General features: G+C 46.3%; 3 protein-coding genes across 5 annotated transcripts in view; 1 reads left to right on the top strand and 2 right to left on the bottom strand.

Moving 5' to 3' along the window:
• Positions 1–7,958, bottom strand: part of ada2a (adenosine deaminase 2a) — a 28,306-nt gene extending 20,348 nt beyond the window's left edge. The window contains exons 1-10 of one of the 2 annotated variants that reach the window (XM_069163593.1): positions 7,877–7,958; positions 6,901–7,240; positions 6,330–6,549; positions 5,327–5,540; positions 5,113–5,240; positions 4,908–4,998; positions 4,615–4,723; positions 4,077–4,234; positions 3,719–3,921; positions 3,496–3,611 (exon numbers count right to left, since the gene is read on the bottom strand). In XM_069163593.1, coding sequence (XP_069019694.1) covers positions 3,518–3,611; positions 3,719–3,921; positions 4,077–4,234; positions 4,615–4,723; positions 4,908–4,998; positions 5,113–5,240; positions 5,327–5,540; positions 6,330–6,549; positions 6,901–7,204 — 1,521 coding nt within the window. In that variant the 5' untranslated portion in view covers positions 7,205–7,240; positions 7,877–7,958 and the 3' untranslated portion in view covers positions 3,496–3,517. Of the gene's footprint in view, positions 1–3,495; positions 3,612–3,718; positions 3,922–4,076; positions 4,235–4,614; positions 4,724–4,907; positions 4,999–5,112; positions 5,241–5,326; positions 5,541–6,329; positions 6,550–6,900; positions 7,241–7,876 lie in introns of those variants that run through there. The other variant, XM_069163594.1, reaches the window with a different exon arrangement.
• Positions 101–2,757, top strand: ribc2 (RIB43A domain with coiled-coils 2). Of its 2 annotated transcripts, none has more exons than XM_069163596.1 (7): positions 101–280; positions 409–490; positions 905–1,213; positions 1,647–1,765; positions 2,147–2,329; positions 2,407–2,570; positions 2,672–2,757. In XM_069163596.1, exons 1-7 carry the CDS (start codon positions 164–166, stop codon positions 2,736–2,738), a joined length of 1,041 nt encoding a protein of 346 aa, XP_069019697.1. In that variant the 5' UTR covers positions 101–163; the 3' UTR covers positions 2,739–2,757. The 2 variants fall into 2 exon arrangements, with proteins under 2 accessions (XP_069019697.1, XP_069019698.1); XM_069163597.1 differs by having other exon boundaries at positions 193–280; positions 877–1,213.
• A 967-nt stretch (positions 7,959–8,925) lies between the features above and the next one.
• Positions 8,926–17,941, bottom strand: part of cecr2 (CECR2 histone acetyl-lysine reader) — a 36,025-nt gene continuing 27,009 nt past the window's right edge. The window contains exons 14-19 of the mRNA XM_069163091.1: positions 17,105–17,478; positions 16,781–16,984; positions 15,785–16,589; positions 13,258–15,331; positions 12,854–12,924; positions 8,926–12,681 (exon numbers count right to left, since the gene is read on the bottom strand). Coding sequence (XP_069019192.1) covers positions 12,873–12,924; positions 13,258–15,331; positions 15,785–16,589; positions 16,781–16,984; positions 17,105–17,478 — 3,509 coding nt within the window. The 3' untranslated portion in view covers positions 8,926–12,681; positions 12,854–12,872. The remainder of the gene's footprint in view (positions 12,682–12,853; positions 12,925–13,257; positions 15,332–15,784; positions 16,590–16,780; positions 16,985–17,104; positions 17,479–17,941) is intronic.

The raw sequence follows: 17,941 nt of genomic DNA, 5'->3' as shown, positions 1-17,941 counted from the left end.
GTCTGGTCCAACACCCCCCGGAAAAAGCCGACATCTGACGAAGGCACGCGAACGCTGCGGTTCCCTAGCAACCAGCGTGTTTGCGATTAAAACTCGCCCCGTCTTTTCCACCGGCGTGTTTGACCGGAGGTGAAATTTTAAGACGCAAATTTGTGAGTCGAAAATGTACAACGTCGATTTGCCCTCGGACCGCGTCGCTAAAGCGAGCGTGGAGAAGCGTCGCAACACAGAGACTGAAAGACGAGGGAGGATCTTTAACGACAAACTGAGGACGATCGGGGTAAGTGTTCGCGGCTCCGTCTGCGTCCACAGCAGATGGTGATATTTTTTATATTATTGTATTATATTATGATATATTATGACGCCAACGCCTTGAGGTACGTTTAATTGACCTCGGTGTGTTTTCAGGTCGACAAGGAAGCCCTCGACGCGCAGGTGAACGAGAAGAAGCAACAAGAAGATGCAGCAAAAAAGGAACAAAACGCGTATGGTGAGTCAATAAGTAATCAAATATGACGTGACGTTCAATTTCATTTAGCCGACGGAACGTGCATTTCAACCATGAGGGTACAATCATAATATAAATATTATTATTTTATTTTTTTTATGTAGTGCTTTTCAAGATACTCAAAGACGATTTACAGGTTAAAAAGGTCAAAAACAACATAATACAAGTAAAAGTCACACAATAAAAGCAGCTGAGAGGAGTAAAAAACGCTCCTAAACGTCACTTCCTGATGTTATCGCCTTAAAGTTAGAAAACAACAGAGGGAACTTGAATAACATCCCATCTCTGAGTCTAATCACAAAAGGATGAGGTTTCTATTTTTGCATTATCGCCACTGTGCCGCATGTACCGCATCATCGTCAATGAAGTGCATCGTGATGGACGTGTGCCACGCAGATGCCGACACGCTCCACAACAGCAAAGTGGCTGGCGTTCTTCAAAGCAGACAAGCGAAGGAGAAGCGTGCGCTGGAAAAGGCCATCGACGCCTACAGGCACCGACACCAGCAGCCTCGCCCGAAGTACGGTCCGAACGATCCGGGCGGCTGCGGAAAAGCCGACGCGCAGATGATGCTCTCCGGCCGCCTGGCGGGCGAGGACGCGGCGAGCGAAAGCAGACTGCGGAGGCAGAGGGAGCAGCTCAGAGAGTGGCTCGTCCAGCAGCAGGCCGACCGGGCAGCAGAAAGGCATCAAGAAAAGCTGGAAGGTTGGTTCTGTCGTACGCCACATCGCGTTACATCGCGTTTCATTCAGCGGGACGCTTTTGTCCGAAGCGACTTGCAATGAGTGCGTTTCGACCGCGAGGGTTCAAATTCAGAACAACAAGAAAGTACAATTTTCTTCCAAGAAAGCCAAACTGCAAAGTGCCATCAGTAAGCGCCGTTTTAAGCGCTACTTAAAGTGCTTCCTAGTCGAGGTAAAGTCGGAGGAGGTGTGTTTTTAGTTTCCGCCGTCCTGATGTCGGTGGGGAGCTCGTTTCACCGTTTGGGGGCCGGGACGGCAAACAGCCGTGATTTTATAGTGTTTAGCTCGCAGCGAGGGAGCGACAAGCCGATTGGTAGATGCGGAGGGAGCGGGGTGGGGTGTGAGGTTTTGATCATGTCCTGGATGTAGACACATGCTCAGTCTTTGACTTTTAGAGCAGCACTACGACCGATGCAGAGCAGAAATGGACGACAAAATGGAGCAACTTCAGAGGCTTCAGGTGGAGCGGAGAAAGGCAGCTGACATCGCCACTAAGGACTACAATCTGGCCAAGGTAGGTCGTTCTAGCGATACTCGGACCGTCACGTGACGGTGGTCGATCGGATTTTGACAGCATGAATTTATAGCTTCCGATAAAGAATCCCTAAAACAACAAAGTTGGTTTTAAGCTCGGAGACAAGCCCCGGGACACCCATTATTAAACTGCACGTACATTGAATGACATCAACAAGAATACACTGAGGAGGTCCACCGTGGCGACCCGTCTTAACGCACGCTTTTATGTCTGGCGGCGTTAAATTGATTGAACTTAAAACTCAGAAAAAGTAAAAGAAATTTCGATTTATTCGTGCCTGAGCTCAGCCGTGAGGTGCATCGACACTTTCTGTCGCCCTTGTGTTGTTGTTGTTTTTTTCTGACGTCCGCGTGGGCAAAGATTGAAGAGAAGCGGGAACGTGACGACGAGGTCAACCACCCGCGAGGACAGCCGACGGGTGAAGATGCTGACCCGGACACGGTGGGACTCCCCGGCCTGTGTCCCAGCAAGAACAGGAGAGCCCCTCCCGAGAGCCTGCAGCAGATTATTCAGTTCCGGAAACACCAAATAGAAGAGAAAGAGGTGAAACGAATCACATTTAAACAGCAGCCCGCGTAACGCCGTTCGTCCGCTGATGTCCGTTATCTGTGCACGTGCAGAGGATTGAATTCGAGAAGAAGCAGGAAGAGGAGCTCTGCAATCGTGTCCGCTTGGACATGGTTCGTGCCGCTGTGCTGAGAGAGAGGCAGCAGGCCAGACTGAACAAGCAGACGAGGAGACAACTGGACAGCAGCAACGTCCAGCTGGCCGAAACACACAAACAGTCAGTAACGTAAAAAAAAAAAAAAAAAAAAAAAGTTTTTACTCAATTCTACCCACCGTGTATCATCTCACTCTTGTTTTTAAACTCGTGTCTTTTCAAAGGAAACCAGACCAAAGAGGATGTTTTGATGAGAGCTTCTTCTCCCAATTCAACACCTGCAGCAGATGACGGATGCACCGATGACAACTCGCATTCGCGCTACGTGAACAACAACGCTGAATAAACTGAACCACGCAGTAAATCCAGTTGTTTTTATTTGGTCAGAATCCGTTTTCACAGTTCACGACATTTCAATATGTCTGTATGATACGGACAAAGGCAGACGTGATGTGATTTTTAATTGTTTTTTTTTGTTTTTTTTAATTTTTCATAGCTTGCAGAGAAGTTTTCTTTATTATTACAGTTGAACATTTTAAAGTTACAATCGTGTAAAAATCCTATAAAACTCTATTCTTGAAGAATAGTTTTTCAAAGCTCACGCGATGCAACACTCATCTTTAAAAAAAAAAAAAAAAAGGAAGCTCTTCCACTCTTACGAAGCACAAACACACCACAAAGAGATGTAAAACAGCATTTAGCACCAGGACCATTTAACAAAGCTGTGTGGAACTATTACTGCCCTCCCCCCCCCGAACAAAGACCAACCTGAGTCATAAAGTGCAAACACTTACAATATTCCTCATTAAACGGGACATAATAAGCCTTTGATGCTTTTTAGAATTGAAGTTCGCATAGTGGTCGTCATGTCATGGGACGCAACTATTTCAAGACGTTGACAGTGTGGTACACGCGTGACCCCGACACTAACACCGACGTCCTATATTTGTGCTTCCCGCAAACCTGCTCGGCAGCTGTGCAGCACCGCTTTTTTTTTTCGCACTTCCACTTGCGAGACTTTCCTTCCTCAAAACAAAGCGCGAGTGGGATGACCGTATTTGAAAATTGCCCTACAAAAAGGCATTTTCAGCTACAAACTTGTCCCATTTTCTCTGCCACAGAGCCAACGCTTTCTCCTGTTGCTTTGGAGTCAAAGAACTATACCTGAAAGACAGACGGGGAAGTGTCAGGGCAGCGTGCTGAAAGAAAAACATTAGCCAAAAGCACGCGGTCGGACACAACTCGACTGTTCTCCATCAGCTGATCCTCACCTGATGGAGTTTATGGCCAGCTGTTTCAGGGAGCCTAAACGGGATCTGACGCCTCCGAGACCCACAAAAGCTTCATAGAAGTCCTCAGACAGGCCGGAGGCACCGAACATGGCCGGGTCGTCGGAGCTGATGACCACCGGGTGACCTTCTGACATCAGTGCAGCTGCCGGATGGTTCCGCATGTCTTTTACCAACTTCAACACCTGAATGAGGACGCGCGGGAGAACACGGGTGTTTTGCGAGATACGAGATCAGCTGGTGTTTCACAGGATTTGAAGTCATGAAATGCACACCGGTAGCCGGAAGGCAGACGTGCATATTTCCGAAGTGCAGACGGCTTAACGAGGTGACGGTGTACCTGGTTGGAGATGGGGCACACTTCCACGGCCACCCGTCTCTTCCTGGAGAGGTCTTTGGCCACCGGGTGGCGAAGGAGGGCAAATCCATGGCCGATGCGCGATGTGTTAAAGAGGAGAGAATCCAACAAGTTCTGATCCACCTCTGTGCCCTCGAGATCTACGTGCAGGAGAGACAAACAAAACCTTTTTTTTTGTTGTTGTTTTGTTTTTTTTAAATCGCCTTGAGATGCTTTTAAAACAGCGAGTGTGATGGTTCTTAAATTTGCTCCTTGTGGATTTTTTCTACCTTTGGTAAACATTCAAATGTGTTTAGTTTTAAAAGATCGAGACTGCAGAATACGATAAAACATGCTGTCAATTCTCTGAGATGTAATGCTTCTCCAAGATATTTTTTTTGGCACTTTTGACAATTAAAAAACAGTTATTATTAGTTATGTGGCGACTTAGATTAAAAACAAAATCATACTATTTCATACTTAAAATGTATACTGAAAAAAACCACAAAAAAACCACCTATTGTTGCACTGATGAGCTCACCTGTCTCTCCAGCATGGAAAAAGAAAGGAAGTGTGATCCCTCTCTGTGCAGGCAGCGACAAGGCGTCTCTGAAATCCCACAGGGGTCGGCCTCGATCCTCACGACCCACCTGCACATGCAAGAAAGACACTTTTCTCAACAAATATAGAAGCCGTGATATTATATCAGCCAGCAATCCGAAAAAGTTTTTTTTTTTTTTACTATCTCTGTACTGCAAGTGAAATTAGTAATAAAAAACTGTTCCATTGGTGCCACCTAGCACTCTTCGTAGAATGACTGCTGTTGCTTCTCACCAGGTCAAAACCAGCCATGATATCTGGGAAGTCTCTCTGCAGCTCCATGGCCTCCTCCACAACTCTGCTCATCACGGATGTATTCACTCCCCTGAAACACACAGTACATTGTGCGATCAATAATCATATCTCCATCTCCTCCCTGTCCGCCAGTGAGCCAACAAGCAAGTGCGGAATTCAGAATAAATAGCGAAATCTATTTCACCTGTTGACGGTGTAGATGATTCTCGCTCCAAAGAAGTCCGGGTGGTTTTCTGTGAACTGCCTGGTGACGTCCCGGTAGGTCTTCAGAGTCCAGGCCGTGTCGTGAGTGCTGCCGTCCAGCTCGTATATCTGAAGGCGACGCGTAAATAAATGAACGTACGAAGTGACACGTCCGACACGGGAGGGACAACGTAGACCTGTAAAGGATGCGATACCTCCGGGAGCAGAGCCCGCAGCTCCAGATACACGACGTTGTCCGTGTAGAACTGGCGGAGGCCTTGGTAGTAATAGTCTCTGAACACGGGAGCGTAAGTGACCAGACCCCACGCTGCCCGGAAGGCCTCTTCAAACCGGTCCCACACCGCATCCTGACTGGGGTACGCTGCCTCCGGATCCCGATCAGTGAAGAGCGTCAGGTTGGCCGTGATGCTGTTTGTGATCAGAACACAAGGAGTCCATTTACCAAATGTCACGACCGTCCTGTCAGCATTTCACACAGCCTGCGGTCAACAGCGCACGGTATCAATTTATTTCTTAAAATATGTCAGGTGACACTCTTTAAAAAAAAAAAAAAAAAAAAAAAAATTTAAATGCTGCCCCAATATCCTGTTTAAAAAAGAAACACGTGTGATTTTATTGTGTATACAAACTGTGCTGCTGTAAACCTGGCTTGAAATTAAACTGCCATTCTGGCAAACAAAGATGTTCTAGATGGAGATTAATACAACAATAAAGTCCGTTTGGAGTCATTTATTTAGGGGACCGTTTCCCCCTGAAGAGACTTCCTGTCTTTCCTGCGGGTTCCAATTAACCGAGAGTGGCAGCAGAGTGTAACGATACACTTAATTTAAAGCTATTCAGTGCTCTGGCAATATAATACAGATCTGTAATGATACCGAGGAGTTGACGAGAGCAAGTTACTTCACACTTCAGAGGGGAGAAAAACACGCTCCGGTAGCATTAACTATTTCTTTATTTTGTGTGGCGATAATGATAATTCAGAGTCGAAGCCTTTGGCACAAATGCCGGTGGTACATTTCAGAATACAATAAATGAACCTGTACTGCGGACATGTAGACTAAACTCAATAATTACGAATTGATGTGATTACATGGAATATATCGCGGTATTTGTGCGGCTCGTTTTCTTTCCTGCGCCATTATTTTAATAAAAAAAAAAAAAAAAAAAATCTTGGCACTGGACCAAAGAGCGCGTCACCTGTCGTCCAGATCGGTGGCGTTGCCCATCTTGGCCCTGAGGTTTTCCAGCAGGCTCCATTGAGAGCAGCGCGGCAGCGGTTTGGGCCACCGGCACGAAAAGATGAATCTGATGGACTGGCTGTCAGTGAAGCACACGTAGCAGTGAGGGCGGTACGTCGCGTCCTTCACCAGCCACTCCACGTCCACCATGGAGAAGTCATGGACATGGAGAGCTCCACCTGAAACGGGGAACCGTGGAGTTATACGCAAATAAAAGCTGGGGGATACTTTGTTCAACTCCGGTTCTGTATTAGTTAAAACATTTGGAAATATTCCCTGAATTCATTTTTTTTTTCTTGAAATTCACCGAAAAACAAGACATTTAAAACTGCACTTTAAGCTTCGGGAAACACCGGTCGACATGTTCGACCATTTTCTGACATTTAAAAAAAAAAAAAAGACTAAACAGCGAATCGATTAATTCCAGAAAATAATCGACAGATGGATCGAAAATGAAAACGATCGCTATTTGCGGCCCGGTACTGTCAGAACTGCACGTCGTCGATCAAGTCAGCGGGGGGCCCGTGTACCTTTGGGCATCTTCTGCAGCAGACTGAAGATGGGACTGGCCCTGATGAGGTGTCTGGCCTTGAAGAAGTGCATGGCGGGAGGGAAGTCCGCTCTCAGGATCTCCTTCTCCTTCATTTTCAGCAGCCGAGTGTCCAGACGGCGCTCGGCGTCGGTCAGCGCCACCCGCCCGCCCGTCTGCATGGAGGACTCCAGCCGGATGAGGGCCTCTCTCAGCCTGGGGTCCGGGACGGACAGGCCGCCGGTCAAGCAGCACAGCAGGAGGCACGCCGCAGCCGCGTGGGGGCGCTGTAGCCGGGCTGCCATCGTCGGGAGGAGGTGCGGATGTTTTTATATTACAGTCTTGTTTGATCGTGAGAAAAAAAAAAAAAAAAAAAAGCATTAACGGGTTAATCTCACTGTAAAGTCAGCTGCTTGTTTGAAGAACTGAAAACAGTTGCTCTGCAGGAACTGCGGTTAAAAAAGAAAAAAAAAAATATATATATATATCAACCTCCACCATCAGCGGGAAAGATAAAGAGAGAAGCAGGTGTTTGTTCCCAAGCAGCTGTTTCTACTTAATAATAATAATAATAATAATAATAATAACATAGAAACATATTCAAACGTGGGCTGTATTTCGTGCACAAAACTAGAAGGAAAATATAACTGATAACAAACAGCAGATTCTCGTGTTAATTATTTTTAAAAAAATAATAAATAAATAAATAAATAAATAAAACACCAGAAAACGGACTCGGCGTCAGCTGATTTCGTGAGATTATGGACGTTATAACGGCAGGTTGGTGATTAGCTTAGCAACTGCCTCGACAGCTGGCGAGGTTTACTTTTGTAAACGCTCCAGTTTGACAACCACAAAAAAAAACTCTCGCTCCGGCGGTGTCCGCTAGAAACGCGTGTATTATTTTTTACTAAATAATTCTTTTATTGCGGCGACTGCGACGAAAATAGACAAGCTGGCGAGTACACTTTACTTACATTGGGGGGTCCAGCAGCATCAGGCGTCAACCCGGGGTTTGAGACCCTGCGTTCGGCCTCGCAGGCGATTAGTCCCTTCGAGGGGCGAAGTTAAGTCCCGCCTCCTTCGCGATGATTGGCTCAAATCTAACGCAGCGAATCATTTGATTGGTGGAGGGGTGGCGGCGTAACCGTTAGCCGGCGAGACAAGAAGTAGGGAACAGATTTCACATGAGTTCGTTGTTTTGGATTTGCTGGGGGACACAGTGCTTTACAGTTTTCCATTCATCATGTATAAAATACTGGTATATAATCCCCCCCCCCAAAAAAAAATGCAATTCAAGCAATTGAATTGAATCAAGTAACCGTCACGTTACAGTTATCAAGTAACCAATAATAACACAAAACTATTTTTGGTCCCACAAACTGAAATATAACCACCTTATTTACTTATTTACTGCTATTTTATTGCTTTTCTATTATTCTACTATTATCTTATTGCTTCCTGTATGCTGCTGTAGCGAAAAAATGTCCCCTCGGGGATTAATAAAGTAACTACCTAACCTACCTATGGTACTTTTCACATTGATTTTAAGTCTGTTTTCAGACTTTCCTATCAGGCGTTCTTTTTAAGTAGCAAGAGTATATTTCTTATTTATAAATAAGGTTATTGTTACACTTAAATATCTACAAACTTACATTTAAAATGTACAATTATATGATTTCTGCTCATAATTGGCCTAGGGAAAATCCCTCTTTAGTCTGCCAATGAAGAGGGGTTCCCTGTTTGTTCGGGCTGCTTTTCAATTCCCAAAGAGTATACGGGAACGAAAAAAATCCAGGGGTGACAGAGCAATTTTGAAAACGTTTGGATGCAGCGTGCAAAAATATATTACAAACAAGTTGTCGTTGTTTGCTTGTTTGTTTTCCCATGTGACACAATCTCTGTTTAACCGATAATAATGAAGCATGTTTCTGTTGAACACGAACACAAATATTTAACATGAAAGATAAAATACAGCAAAACCCATAAGATTCAAAACAAAGACAAGTACAACAGAATACAGTGTTTTTAATTTTTTTTAATTTTCCAAATAAAACATTCATATAATGGAGGGAAGGAGAAATGAAAAAACTGGGTACACAATACTTGACAAAAATTCAACTGTGTACAGTACATCTGTCAACAAATAAACATGTCAGAGAGAGGAAGACGAGTGCAGGACTTTTTTTTCCACTCTCCCCACGTTTCCACTGCTTTTAGACGGTTACAGACAAAGAGGACGCAACAAAAATTGAAATAATGACGTGCTTTTTTTTTTTTTTTTACCATGAAGTAGTTTGCTGTGATGTTGTGTCTTGTTTTCCCCCATTTTAGAATCTAGTTGTACAACAACCTGCTTAATTAGGCTCAATTAAAAGAACCTTAATTACAGCCCTCATCTGCATTTTTTTTTTTTAACTGCCAAATTCGTCCTCATTACGGCTGAACAAAAGAATATATTACTTGTTAGCTTACAAGGAACCCCTTGGAAGAAAGCCTGAGGAGGAGACGCGCTGCCTTCTCTTCGCCTGACGTCACATCACGGCACTTACTCGTGCAGACGCGAGCAGGGTCAGATGAAGCAGCATTCGATCTGTGGAGAGTGTTCGTCAAGAGGATAAGCACTAATTGAAAGTGACGGTGTGAAACGCTCCAACAGATGAATGCATTGTCTTGCGTTGGCCCTCTTGTTTTGTCTGTTTACATTTCATTACTTTTGGCCTCAGTTTCTTTATGGATGACAGATGCATACCTCATTGCTATGGCACGGCACGACTTTGTTTTTATTTGCATTCATTCACAGACATGTCAAAACAAAACTACTGTTTCAGTGAGGGGAAAAAAAGAAGAAAAAAAAAAAATCCAGTGAGCTGCTGTTATAATAATGATTAGTTGTCAAGCAAGTGTATATTTTTCCTAAAGATATGACAATGGACCAAACAAATGGTTGTTTGAGAAAAGTTATTTATTTCTAAGAAGTGTACAGTATAGAAAATATTCCATTCCATTTCCAAAATAATCTATGTCAGTCAGATAAGAACTTGTAAACGTCACTTAAAAATCAAAAGGTACAGGTCTTTCTTTTCAATGCCACCGTGCTAGTGAGGTAAAAGACAATTGCTTAAAAACATCCAAAACAACATCAAGAGAAAAAGAAACAGACACATTTATATTAAAACAAGTCCAAAAATTTACAAAAATTCTTAAAAGAGCAAATAAATATGATTCACATTTAATCACGCCTAAAATGTTTTTTCACTAGTGCAGAGAGATGACAGCAGAGTAAAAGTGAGAGCTGAATGCACACTTCCAGTCGTCTGGTGCCGATTCTACACACCAGAAACGCACACATACACACACACATCTGTACACCACGAGACAATATCACAACCTCACAGACAGCACTGTCCTTTATACATTAGACAGCGCAAATGAACACACTACCTCCTTAGTGGCCCTATTAGGCTCACAAAATATTCAAAGAATTCCCTATTTTTTTACAAAACAGCAATAACAAGTCTTTGTGTGACACATTCACAAAACTGTGTCACAGCTTCTACCTGTTTCCTATTCCAGCTTCCTTTCTCAAATAGCTTTACAATGCCTTAAGTACCCAAAACTAAGCACATTGTAATGGCGCCAAACTGTATGCGGCCCATTTGCCGACCCTGACCTGGACGACTGCCCACTTGTCTTTCAACACCTGGTAGGCAGCACGGCATGCAAACTGTACAACAGAGTTCCATTTCAGAAATATGACATAATAGCGTCCGTCATACTTCAATGATATTAAAAGTCTCAGAACAAAAGTAGGGTCTCGTGAAATAAACACTGCACCATAGCCGGGCACAGCAATGAGAGTTTTTCCTTAGATGGTGAAAGTATTGTAAGGCCATTTAACTATTACTTCTGTGAGTAAAAAAAAAAAAAAAAAACTCCTAAAAGTGGCGCTTAAATCATCAACTGGTCATAAAATGTTGACCCACAGGAGTGTGGCAGAGCAAGAGAGGAAGTGGAGGGACTTTGTAGATGCCACAGACTGGCTAGATGAGGTAGATTCAATTTTTATTTGTATTTTCGTTTTCTTTTTTTTGCCGTAGCTCAACTGCACAGACGAAAGACAAGAAAATTCCACAGGTCGCACCAGTTGTTATAAATTACACTGGTTGTTAAAATGTTGGAGAGAGCCAAAATTAATTGTGATGGTAAATGGTATGAAATCCAATTCATAGGAATGTATAATCAATCAATTTAGATCCAACAAACAATCAAATTTGATGGGAAGAAAAAAAAAAAAAATCTATATATATGTTTATATATATAAACATATATATAAAAACATATATATAAAAACATATATAAACAGGTTGGCAGTGTGTTAGTCCAATTATTGTAAAGGACCATAAAAAGTCTGCTTTTTCATGAGGTGGACTGATCTGACACAGCTGCAGTCCCGTTTTCCTTTTGCTGCTCTTCCTTCAAAAAAAATTCACAACAATACCCGTATATAGAAACTGTACACCCTGAGGATACACTTAGTATTGACGTGGGGAAGAGAAAGCACTCAAAGAAGCAACCACGCAAACAGCAGGGTCGAGAGGGAACAAAGAACTAAAGCTACAAACTCGTAGGTGGGATGCAACAAATGTCGCACAAAAAAAAAAAGAAAAAAAAGAAATAAAGAAAAAAAAAAAGGATTTTGTGTGTTTGTCACTGTCGGAGAATTTTAGATTATCCTCGTCTGAGGTAAGTCTCTGCGGTGAAGGGTTTGTAATTAATATATAAACTTCTTTTTATACATATACGTGTTAACAGGCGTCGACTAAAATAAGACTATCCAAGGCCACTCAAATCCAGGATGTCCAGACTAACAAAATCCATAGTGCATAACAGAGAATCGGGTACAGTCAGACACAAAGAGCACCATCCTTGTCAGTCCCTCTCTGCTAGTCAAAGACATTCATATAAATGAAGGCAGCTTTTAACGATGCATATTACTGTGTGCCGACTCCAGAGTTGTGGTGGAGGTGGACAGTAACCGGGCTGCTGGACGGCTTCATGCTTCAGACAGATTATCAGTGTTGGTTTCTAGTCCTTTCACACGCAACTTACTCTGCTGCATTTATCGTCTCCACATTCACTCGTACATTCACAAAGGAAACCAAGGCAAGTACAAGGGGCCTGTGAGTTCACCGGGTCAGGGTTCTCATAGTACCGCCCTTTCTACACCTGAGTTTAAAGATATGGTCGGAATAGGAAATAGTAGTAAAAAACAAACGGTCCTTCTTCTCTTCGTCACAGTCCCGTCAGTAGCTTCCAGCAGTCCGTGGACGGGACGGGCAGGCTGCGTTCACGGGAGACCGTCAATCCGTCCGTATTTCCGACTGCGTGTGGAGAAGACGGCCGTCCAACAGCGTTCTTGAAGGCAACGTCTCCTGTGTTGGGCGGGTTGACCTAGTGGTTAAAAAGCGTGCCCTTTTTCTGCCGGAGGATGAGAACCGCTGTGCTGTTCAGCAGAGCTTTCTGGTAACTGGCTACGATGAGCACGGCGAGTGAGAAGAGAATTGTTCTCCAGGGCTCAATAACAGTTCACATTATAGTTTTCCTCGTAAAACCAGCTGCCTGGTGGGATCTTCAAGTCCACTGGTGGGCAAAACTTTAGTATAGTGTAAGAATGTCAGTAAGAGATGCATGTGGAGCAAAGAGCCCCCCTCTTTAGCAATCCAGTCAGTATGTTGTTTGTCTCACTGCTTTTTCCAGATTCTTGTTGACGATGACGCGTCTGAAAGGAGAAGAAAAAAAAGAGTAAATGTTTACGTATACAAGCGTAAACTCAATATATTTATATATATATATATATATATAGGAGGGATGATAAACTAGGAAACCGCTAAAGGCTGTGAGGCAAAGTTTTAACAGCGTAATGTGATATGCCAAAGGGTGCTTTTACTCACTCTGATCATATGGTGTGTGTCACAATCCCTGTTTACTGCCAGGGCCGCCTGGAGCAGCCATCATCTGTTGTCTGTAAACAAGCAGGAACAAATGTTGTTAACACTGAGGGTCGGTTTGACGCTGCGTGGCTAATAGGAAACTGAGGGGTGACCATTGTATGATTCAACGAGGAAGGCCAGTGTAATCATTTGACTCTACAAAAAAAAAAAAAAAAAACTGACTTGTCAATTGTTGTATCTCGTTAATTAATTGACCAACAAAAAGTAATGGAGAAACACAAGGTAACATCCTGTAATTGTATATTTTGATATTCAACCTGGTAAAACTGTAAAAAGAAGCAAGTCGTAACATTTAAGAAGCTTCAAACACACGTGGGGCGCTTTTAACCACTGAATCTTTTTACCCTGGGCGCAAGAAGCATTCTGGTGCCAGGCCTCTCTGTTGAATCATCATCCCCTGGAAGTGCCCTACTGGTCGGGGGTGTCTGTACATGGCCATGCGTGTCTGGCCCGGGGAGTATGGCAGCTGCTGGGGCCGCTGCAGAGCTTCCATCAGGTGTGGGTGAGGTCTTTGGGCAGTGTAGAGTCCTGGATCTGCGTACGGCTGGCCGGGGTAGGGCGCTCCGTTTCCGACCGCGCGGCCCTGAGACATCATGTGCGGCGGAGGGACGCCTCCTTGCTGCATCCCTGGGTGCAAGGCTCGAGGGTCATACATGAAGCCCGCCGCCATGTGTGCAGCAGAGGCAGGTGGATGTTGCTGTTGAGGTGGCTGGGCGCTGCGACGCCGTGTGGCAGCGTTATGGCTGTCGAGGTCCAGGATTTCTTTCGGGCTGTCGGGTTGCTCCGAGCTCTCGTTATGAGCCTGCTTTGACGGACTGCCGCCGCCTCTGCCCGCCTGCTCCCTGCTTTCACACTTCCCCACCTCCGTGCCTCCAGGGTGTGGTCCGACTTCAGGCACGGGGCCAGGGGACACCAAACTAGTTCCACTGGAGCCTTCGGAACCCAGCGGTGACACGCTGCTCTCCTTTGACTGACCGTTGGGTCTGGCACTGGCTCCGGGTAGGTAGGCATTGGGTGGCATCGGCTGGCGAGGCTGATAGTGAGTCCGATGCCACTCCTCTGGAGGGAAACCGCCTCTACTACTGGCTTGGATGTGGACCTGAGCTTGGGGATGGGCCTGGGGGTAGTAGGTCTGCTGCTGGTACTGAGGAGGTGGATACATATTGCCATGAGCCTGAAGGTGCTGTTGGCCTGGCATGTGGTAGGAATAGGCAGCCCCGCCCTGCTGGTGGTAGGTGGGGAGGGGAGCAGGACTGTGGAGAGCGGTCATGGCCTGGTTGTGATATGCGTGGTGAGGAGGAATGGGCCTGCCCATGTTTGTCTGGTTGTAGTGTGGATGTTGAGGGTTTCCCATACCATACGGACCCATGGCTCCATTCACCTGGCCTTGGGAGTGAGTAGGCATGGCAGGATTGTGACCATGTGGTGGAAGTCTTTGAGCCTGCATACCCAGATTGCTACCTGCCAGCTGGGTTTGTTGATGATTGGGGCTAAAAGCCTGGTGTTTAAAAATAGGATTTGGCGGGCCAGATGTCATCATGGTGTGCTGTGGCGAAATGGCAGCGCCTTCTGTGTCCGGCCTGCTAGTAGGCTCGCTGGGCCTTTGATCTCCGTGGTCTGCAGGGCTGGGCTGGGAGGGTAACAGTGGGGTTGGATGACTGGGTGGTAAAGAGGTGAGAGGTGCTGGTTGAGGGGGTCCAGGCTGGGCTCCTTGAGTGACACTCTGTGGCATCCCACGCATGGGGCTGTTTTGTGTCGGGCATTGTGGCGAGTTGCTTTGGGGGACCTGATGAGAGGGCAGCAGGGAGTTGTGTTGCTGTGCGTCCTGGGTCTCTGGCTGTGGAGAGCTCTGAGGAGGGGTACTACTTGGCTGAGGTTGCTCTTGTTTCGGGACGTACTGCTGGTATTCACTTTGCTGATGTGTATTCTGCTTGTGTCTTGTGTTGTTCTCTGACATTTGCTGAGCGGAACTCTGAGATGCAGCAACGCGCATTGGTGTCATGTTCTGCGGATGGAGTGCAGGGCTCCGAGCGTTCTGCTGTGGACTGTTTGGTGTGTGCCGAGACGGGTTATTTGGAGCAGGATCAGTGGAGCCGGTGTTACTTGTGTTGATATGGAATGAAACAGCAGCGGCACCATTGCCATGAGAGGGAGAGTGGCTTGCAGATTGTTCCTGGCTAGCTACCATCTGCTTGTGACTCTCGGTTGAACCCTGAGCGAGTTCTGTTTCAGAGGGATTCTCCTGTGATCGTCCCGGGTTGGGGGCCGGGAGGCTCTGCATTCTCTCTGCTGGCCCACTGTAATGTCTTGTGGGGCTCAGGATGGACGGGTGCTCTTGGTTAATTAAAAAATTGTTTTTGTGAGATGACGCTTCATCAGAAATGTTGTTGGGAGCCAGTTTATTCTCTGATGTTGTTCCTGTTAACATACAGAAGAATGGAAGAGAAGTTAGCATGAAGGAATATTGGAAAAGAGGTCCTGGAGCATTACAACTGAGATTTACAAAATTAAAAAAAAAAAAAAAAAAAAAGCACCCATGTCTTGTTTGCTTCCTTTACAATGATGATACAAACACATTTGCAAGCTTACTGGTGAAACATAACTGATGACGTCATCTCTTTTGTACTCTCAAAGAAATCAGCAAGAAATTGAACTGAACTGATGAATATTCAATTCCCCCCTCACTGTGACAAATAATTAAAATCAAACTGTACAAAGCATTTGACAGATAGAAAAGGCGAGGATGGGGGCTGGGCTGTGTAATAAATTGAGACGTTACAGTCTAGAAAGAACACTTGTGTAGAAAAAGGTTAGACTGCATTTGGGTTCCATCATGCAAGAGAATAGTGCGAGAGAGAAGGTCAGTTCTACCTTTAGGGTGCACTTCTGTCTGTTGGGAGGGCTGGCTGTCTGGCCCTTTGTCTCTGGCAGGACGCAGCAGCTGAACCTCAGGGGCAGGGGGAGGCTGTTGAGAGGGGTGAGCTGGGATGCTGCCAATTCCTGATGGGGGCCCAGGCTGCTGAAAGTTGCCTATGTGCTGATGAGGGGCACCAGCAGGGGGTCCAGAAGAGGCTGACAGCTGCTGCAGGGCCAGCATCTCCGGGCTTTCCAGCATTGAAGCCAACCGTGTCCTGCTAGAGGAATCTGGGTGGGGCGCAGGGGGACGAGTGGACATGGTGTCCAGGGAGCTGCCCGCTGCAGACATCTGATACTGAGCATTGGAAGGATGGTGGGGGTATCCAGCAGCTTCTGGCCATGGCTTATGCCCCACTGGAGGGGGGATTCCACCGTAATTAAAGTTGCGCTGGTTCACCATGTTGGGATCCTGCATGCGCATGCCATTGGGCCTCTCCTGGCCCTGGTGATTCATACCAGTCCACATGGTGGGTAGACCCATACCAGGAGCCCTCAAGCCTGGGTAGTTGTGCTGAGGTGATCCGTCCGGTCCTGAGAATCTGTTGCCCATAGGATGCATGGTGTGGCCCTCTGGACGGTGGTGGGACGGGTACATGCTGGCTTCAGGCGGAGGTCCAGCCTGAAGGGCCATGGGACGTGGGCCCAGGGAAGGGCCGTGGGTCGGACCCATGTAGGGGTGTTGCTGTGGAGGCTGCTGCTGGTTCGGATCTGGGCCCATTGGATATCTGGGGCCCATGTGATGTCCCTCAACCATGCGATGCTATGAAAAACCAGAAAAAGGTCAGGTTCGGGGCTTTGATCAGTATGTCCATCTGTTTTACCAGTATTAAGACACAAAGCTCACTTGATTATGACGGCCAGAGTGCAATCAAATACACATACACATACATACACACACTGGGGAGGTTCTTTGGTAAAACTGTAAATTAAACATCGTTGAAATTAATATACCTGCATGTTAAAGTTGTGCGGCAAGTGGTTTAAGTTAGGATCTCCATGTCTGGGGATGTGAACTGGGTAGGCAAAGCGGGGATCCATGGCCATTCTCTGTGCATACATATGTGGACCATGAGGACCATGAGGACCGTGAAGACCGTGAGGACCGTGAGGACCGTGAGGACCATGAGGACCATGAGGACCAGACGGACGACGGAGCTGGTGAGATAAAAGAGATAATTCATTACTGTTTTTCTCCTCCACATAAAACAAGGAGTAAAGTGTCGTTGATGTGATGGATAAGTGATAAATCAGAGCTACATGTAATCCTGTGGCTACCTGTTGCCCTGGGTGGTACATGCCCCTGATGTCTCCCTCATGGAGGTGTTGCTGGCCTGGAGGCAGCCTGTGGGGGTGAGGGGGGCCATTAGCCCAGTGAGGGGGAAGTCGTGTCAGCTTGCTGTCCTCTTCCTCTGATGGTGTGCTGCCTTTGCCCCCCTGGGAGCCTCGCTTACGTTGGACTTGCTCAGTGGCCCTGATCAAGCTTTCAGGACCCAGATGCTTACTGCCACGGTTGCGCTTTTTGTCCTTGCGCTCCTTGTCTTCTCTGGTGATGTGGAACTCCTCGTCTGTGTCGCCATCCTCTGACGGAAAGTGTTTTAATATGGCCCGGCTAAAACACCGCTCCAGAGACTCCGCCATTATGGTGTACTCTGGGGACAGACGGGCATCAACATCAGCTGTGCTCGTACGATAAAATCACATTTTCTGCACCAAATAAAACAGTCGCACACGTAAATGACATGCCTGTGGCACATCCACTCTTGTCCACTCAAATAATAGCGTTTCATCGGCATGCACAGTCACTCCCCTTTTACACACTAACAACACACACTCCCACAAATGGTCAGTCGCTCCCTTATGCTCAAAGACTGCAGGCCTCCCATACACCCAGAGAACACAAAACTGCTCCTCTGTTCTCAGCCCAGTGCTAGTCAACTGACCAGGTCAGAGGGCGTAGGCTGACCCCTGCATCTCCAACCCCTTCTTTCTCCTCCTCCTGCTCCACCCTGGGCCTCCTTACCACTCTCCTCCCCCTTATCCCTGGGGAGAGTATTCAGTTGGATGGATGGCTCCAGACAGGGGGCTTAGGGGCTGGAATGTTTCTCTGGCTCT

The sequence above is a fragment of the Embiotoca jacksoni genome, unplaced genomic scaffold, assembly GCF_022577435.1.
Source record: "Embiotoca jacksoni isolate LCO1_2020_lvr unplaced genomic scaffold, fEmbJac1.0.p SCAF_3, whole genome shotgun sequence".
Lineage (NCBI taxonomy): Eukaryota > Metazoa > Chordata > Actinopteri > Embiotocidae > Embiotoca > Embiotoca jacksoni.
The sequence above is the reverse complement of the archived record's forward strand: the minus strand, read 5'-3'. Positions and strand labels throughout refer to the sequence as shown.

What these genes read in the sequence shown, in the direction of transcription:
- ribc2 (XM_069163596.1), top strand. Translation starts at nt 164, where the DNA reads ATGTACAACGTCGATTTGCCCTCGGACCGCGTCGCTAAAGCGAGCGTG. An exon ending in ACAAACTGAGGACGATCGGG is followed by an intron (nt 281 to 408) that starts GTAAGTGTTCGC and finishes GTGTGTTTTCAG; the next exon opens with GTCGACAAGGAAGCCCTCGA. An exon ending in ACCAAATAGAAGAGAAAGAG is followed by an intron (nt 2,330 to 2,406) that starts GTGAAACGAATC and finishes GTGCACGTGCAG; the next exon opens with AGGATTGAATTCGAGAAGAA.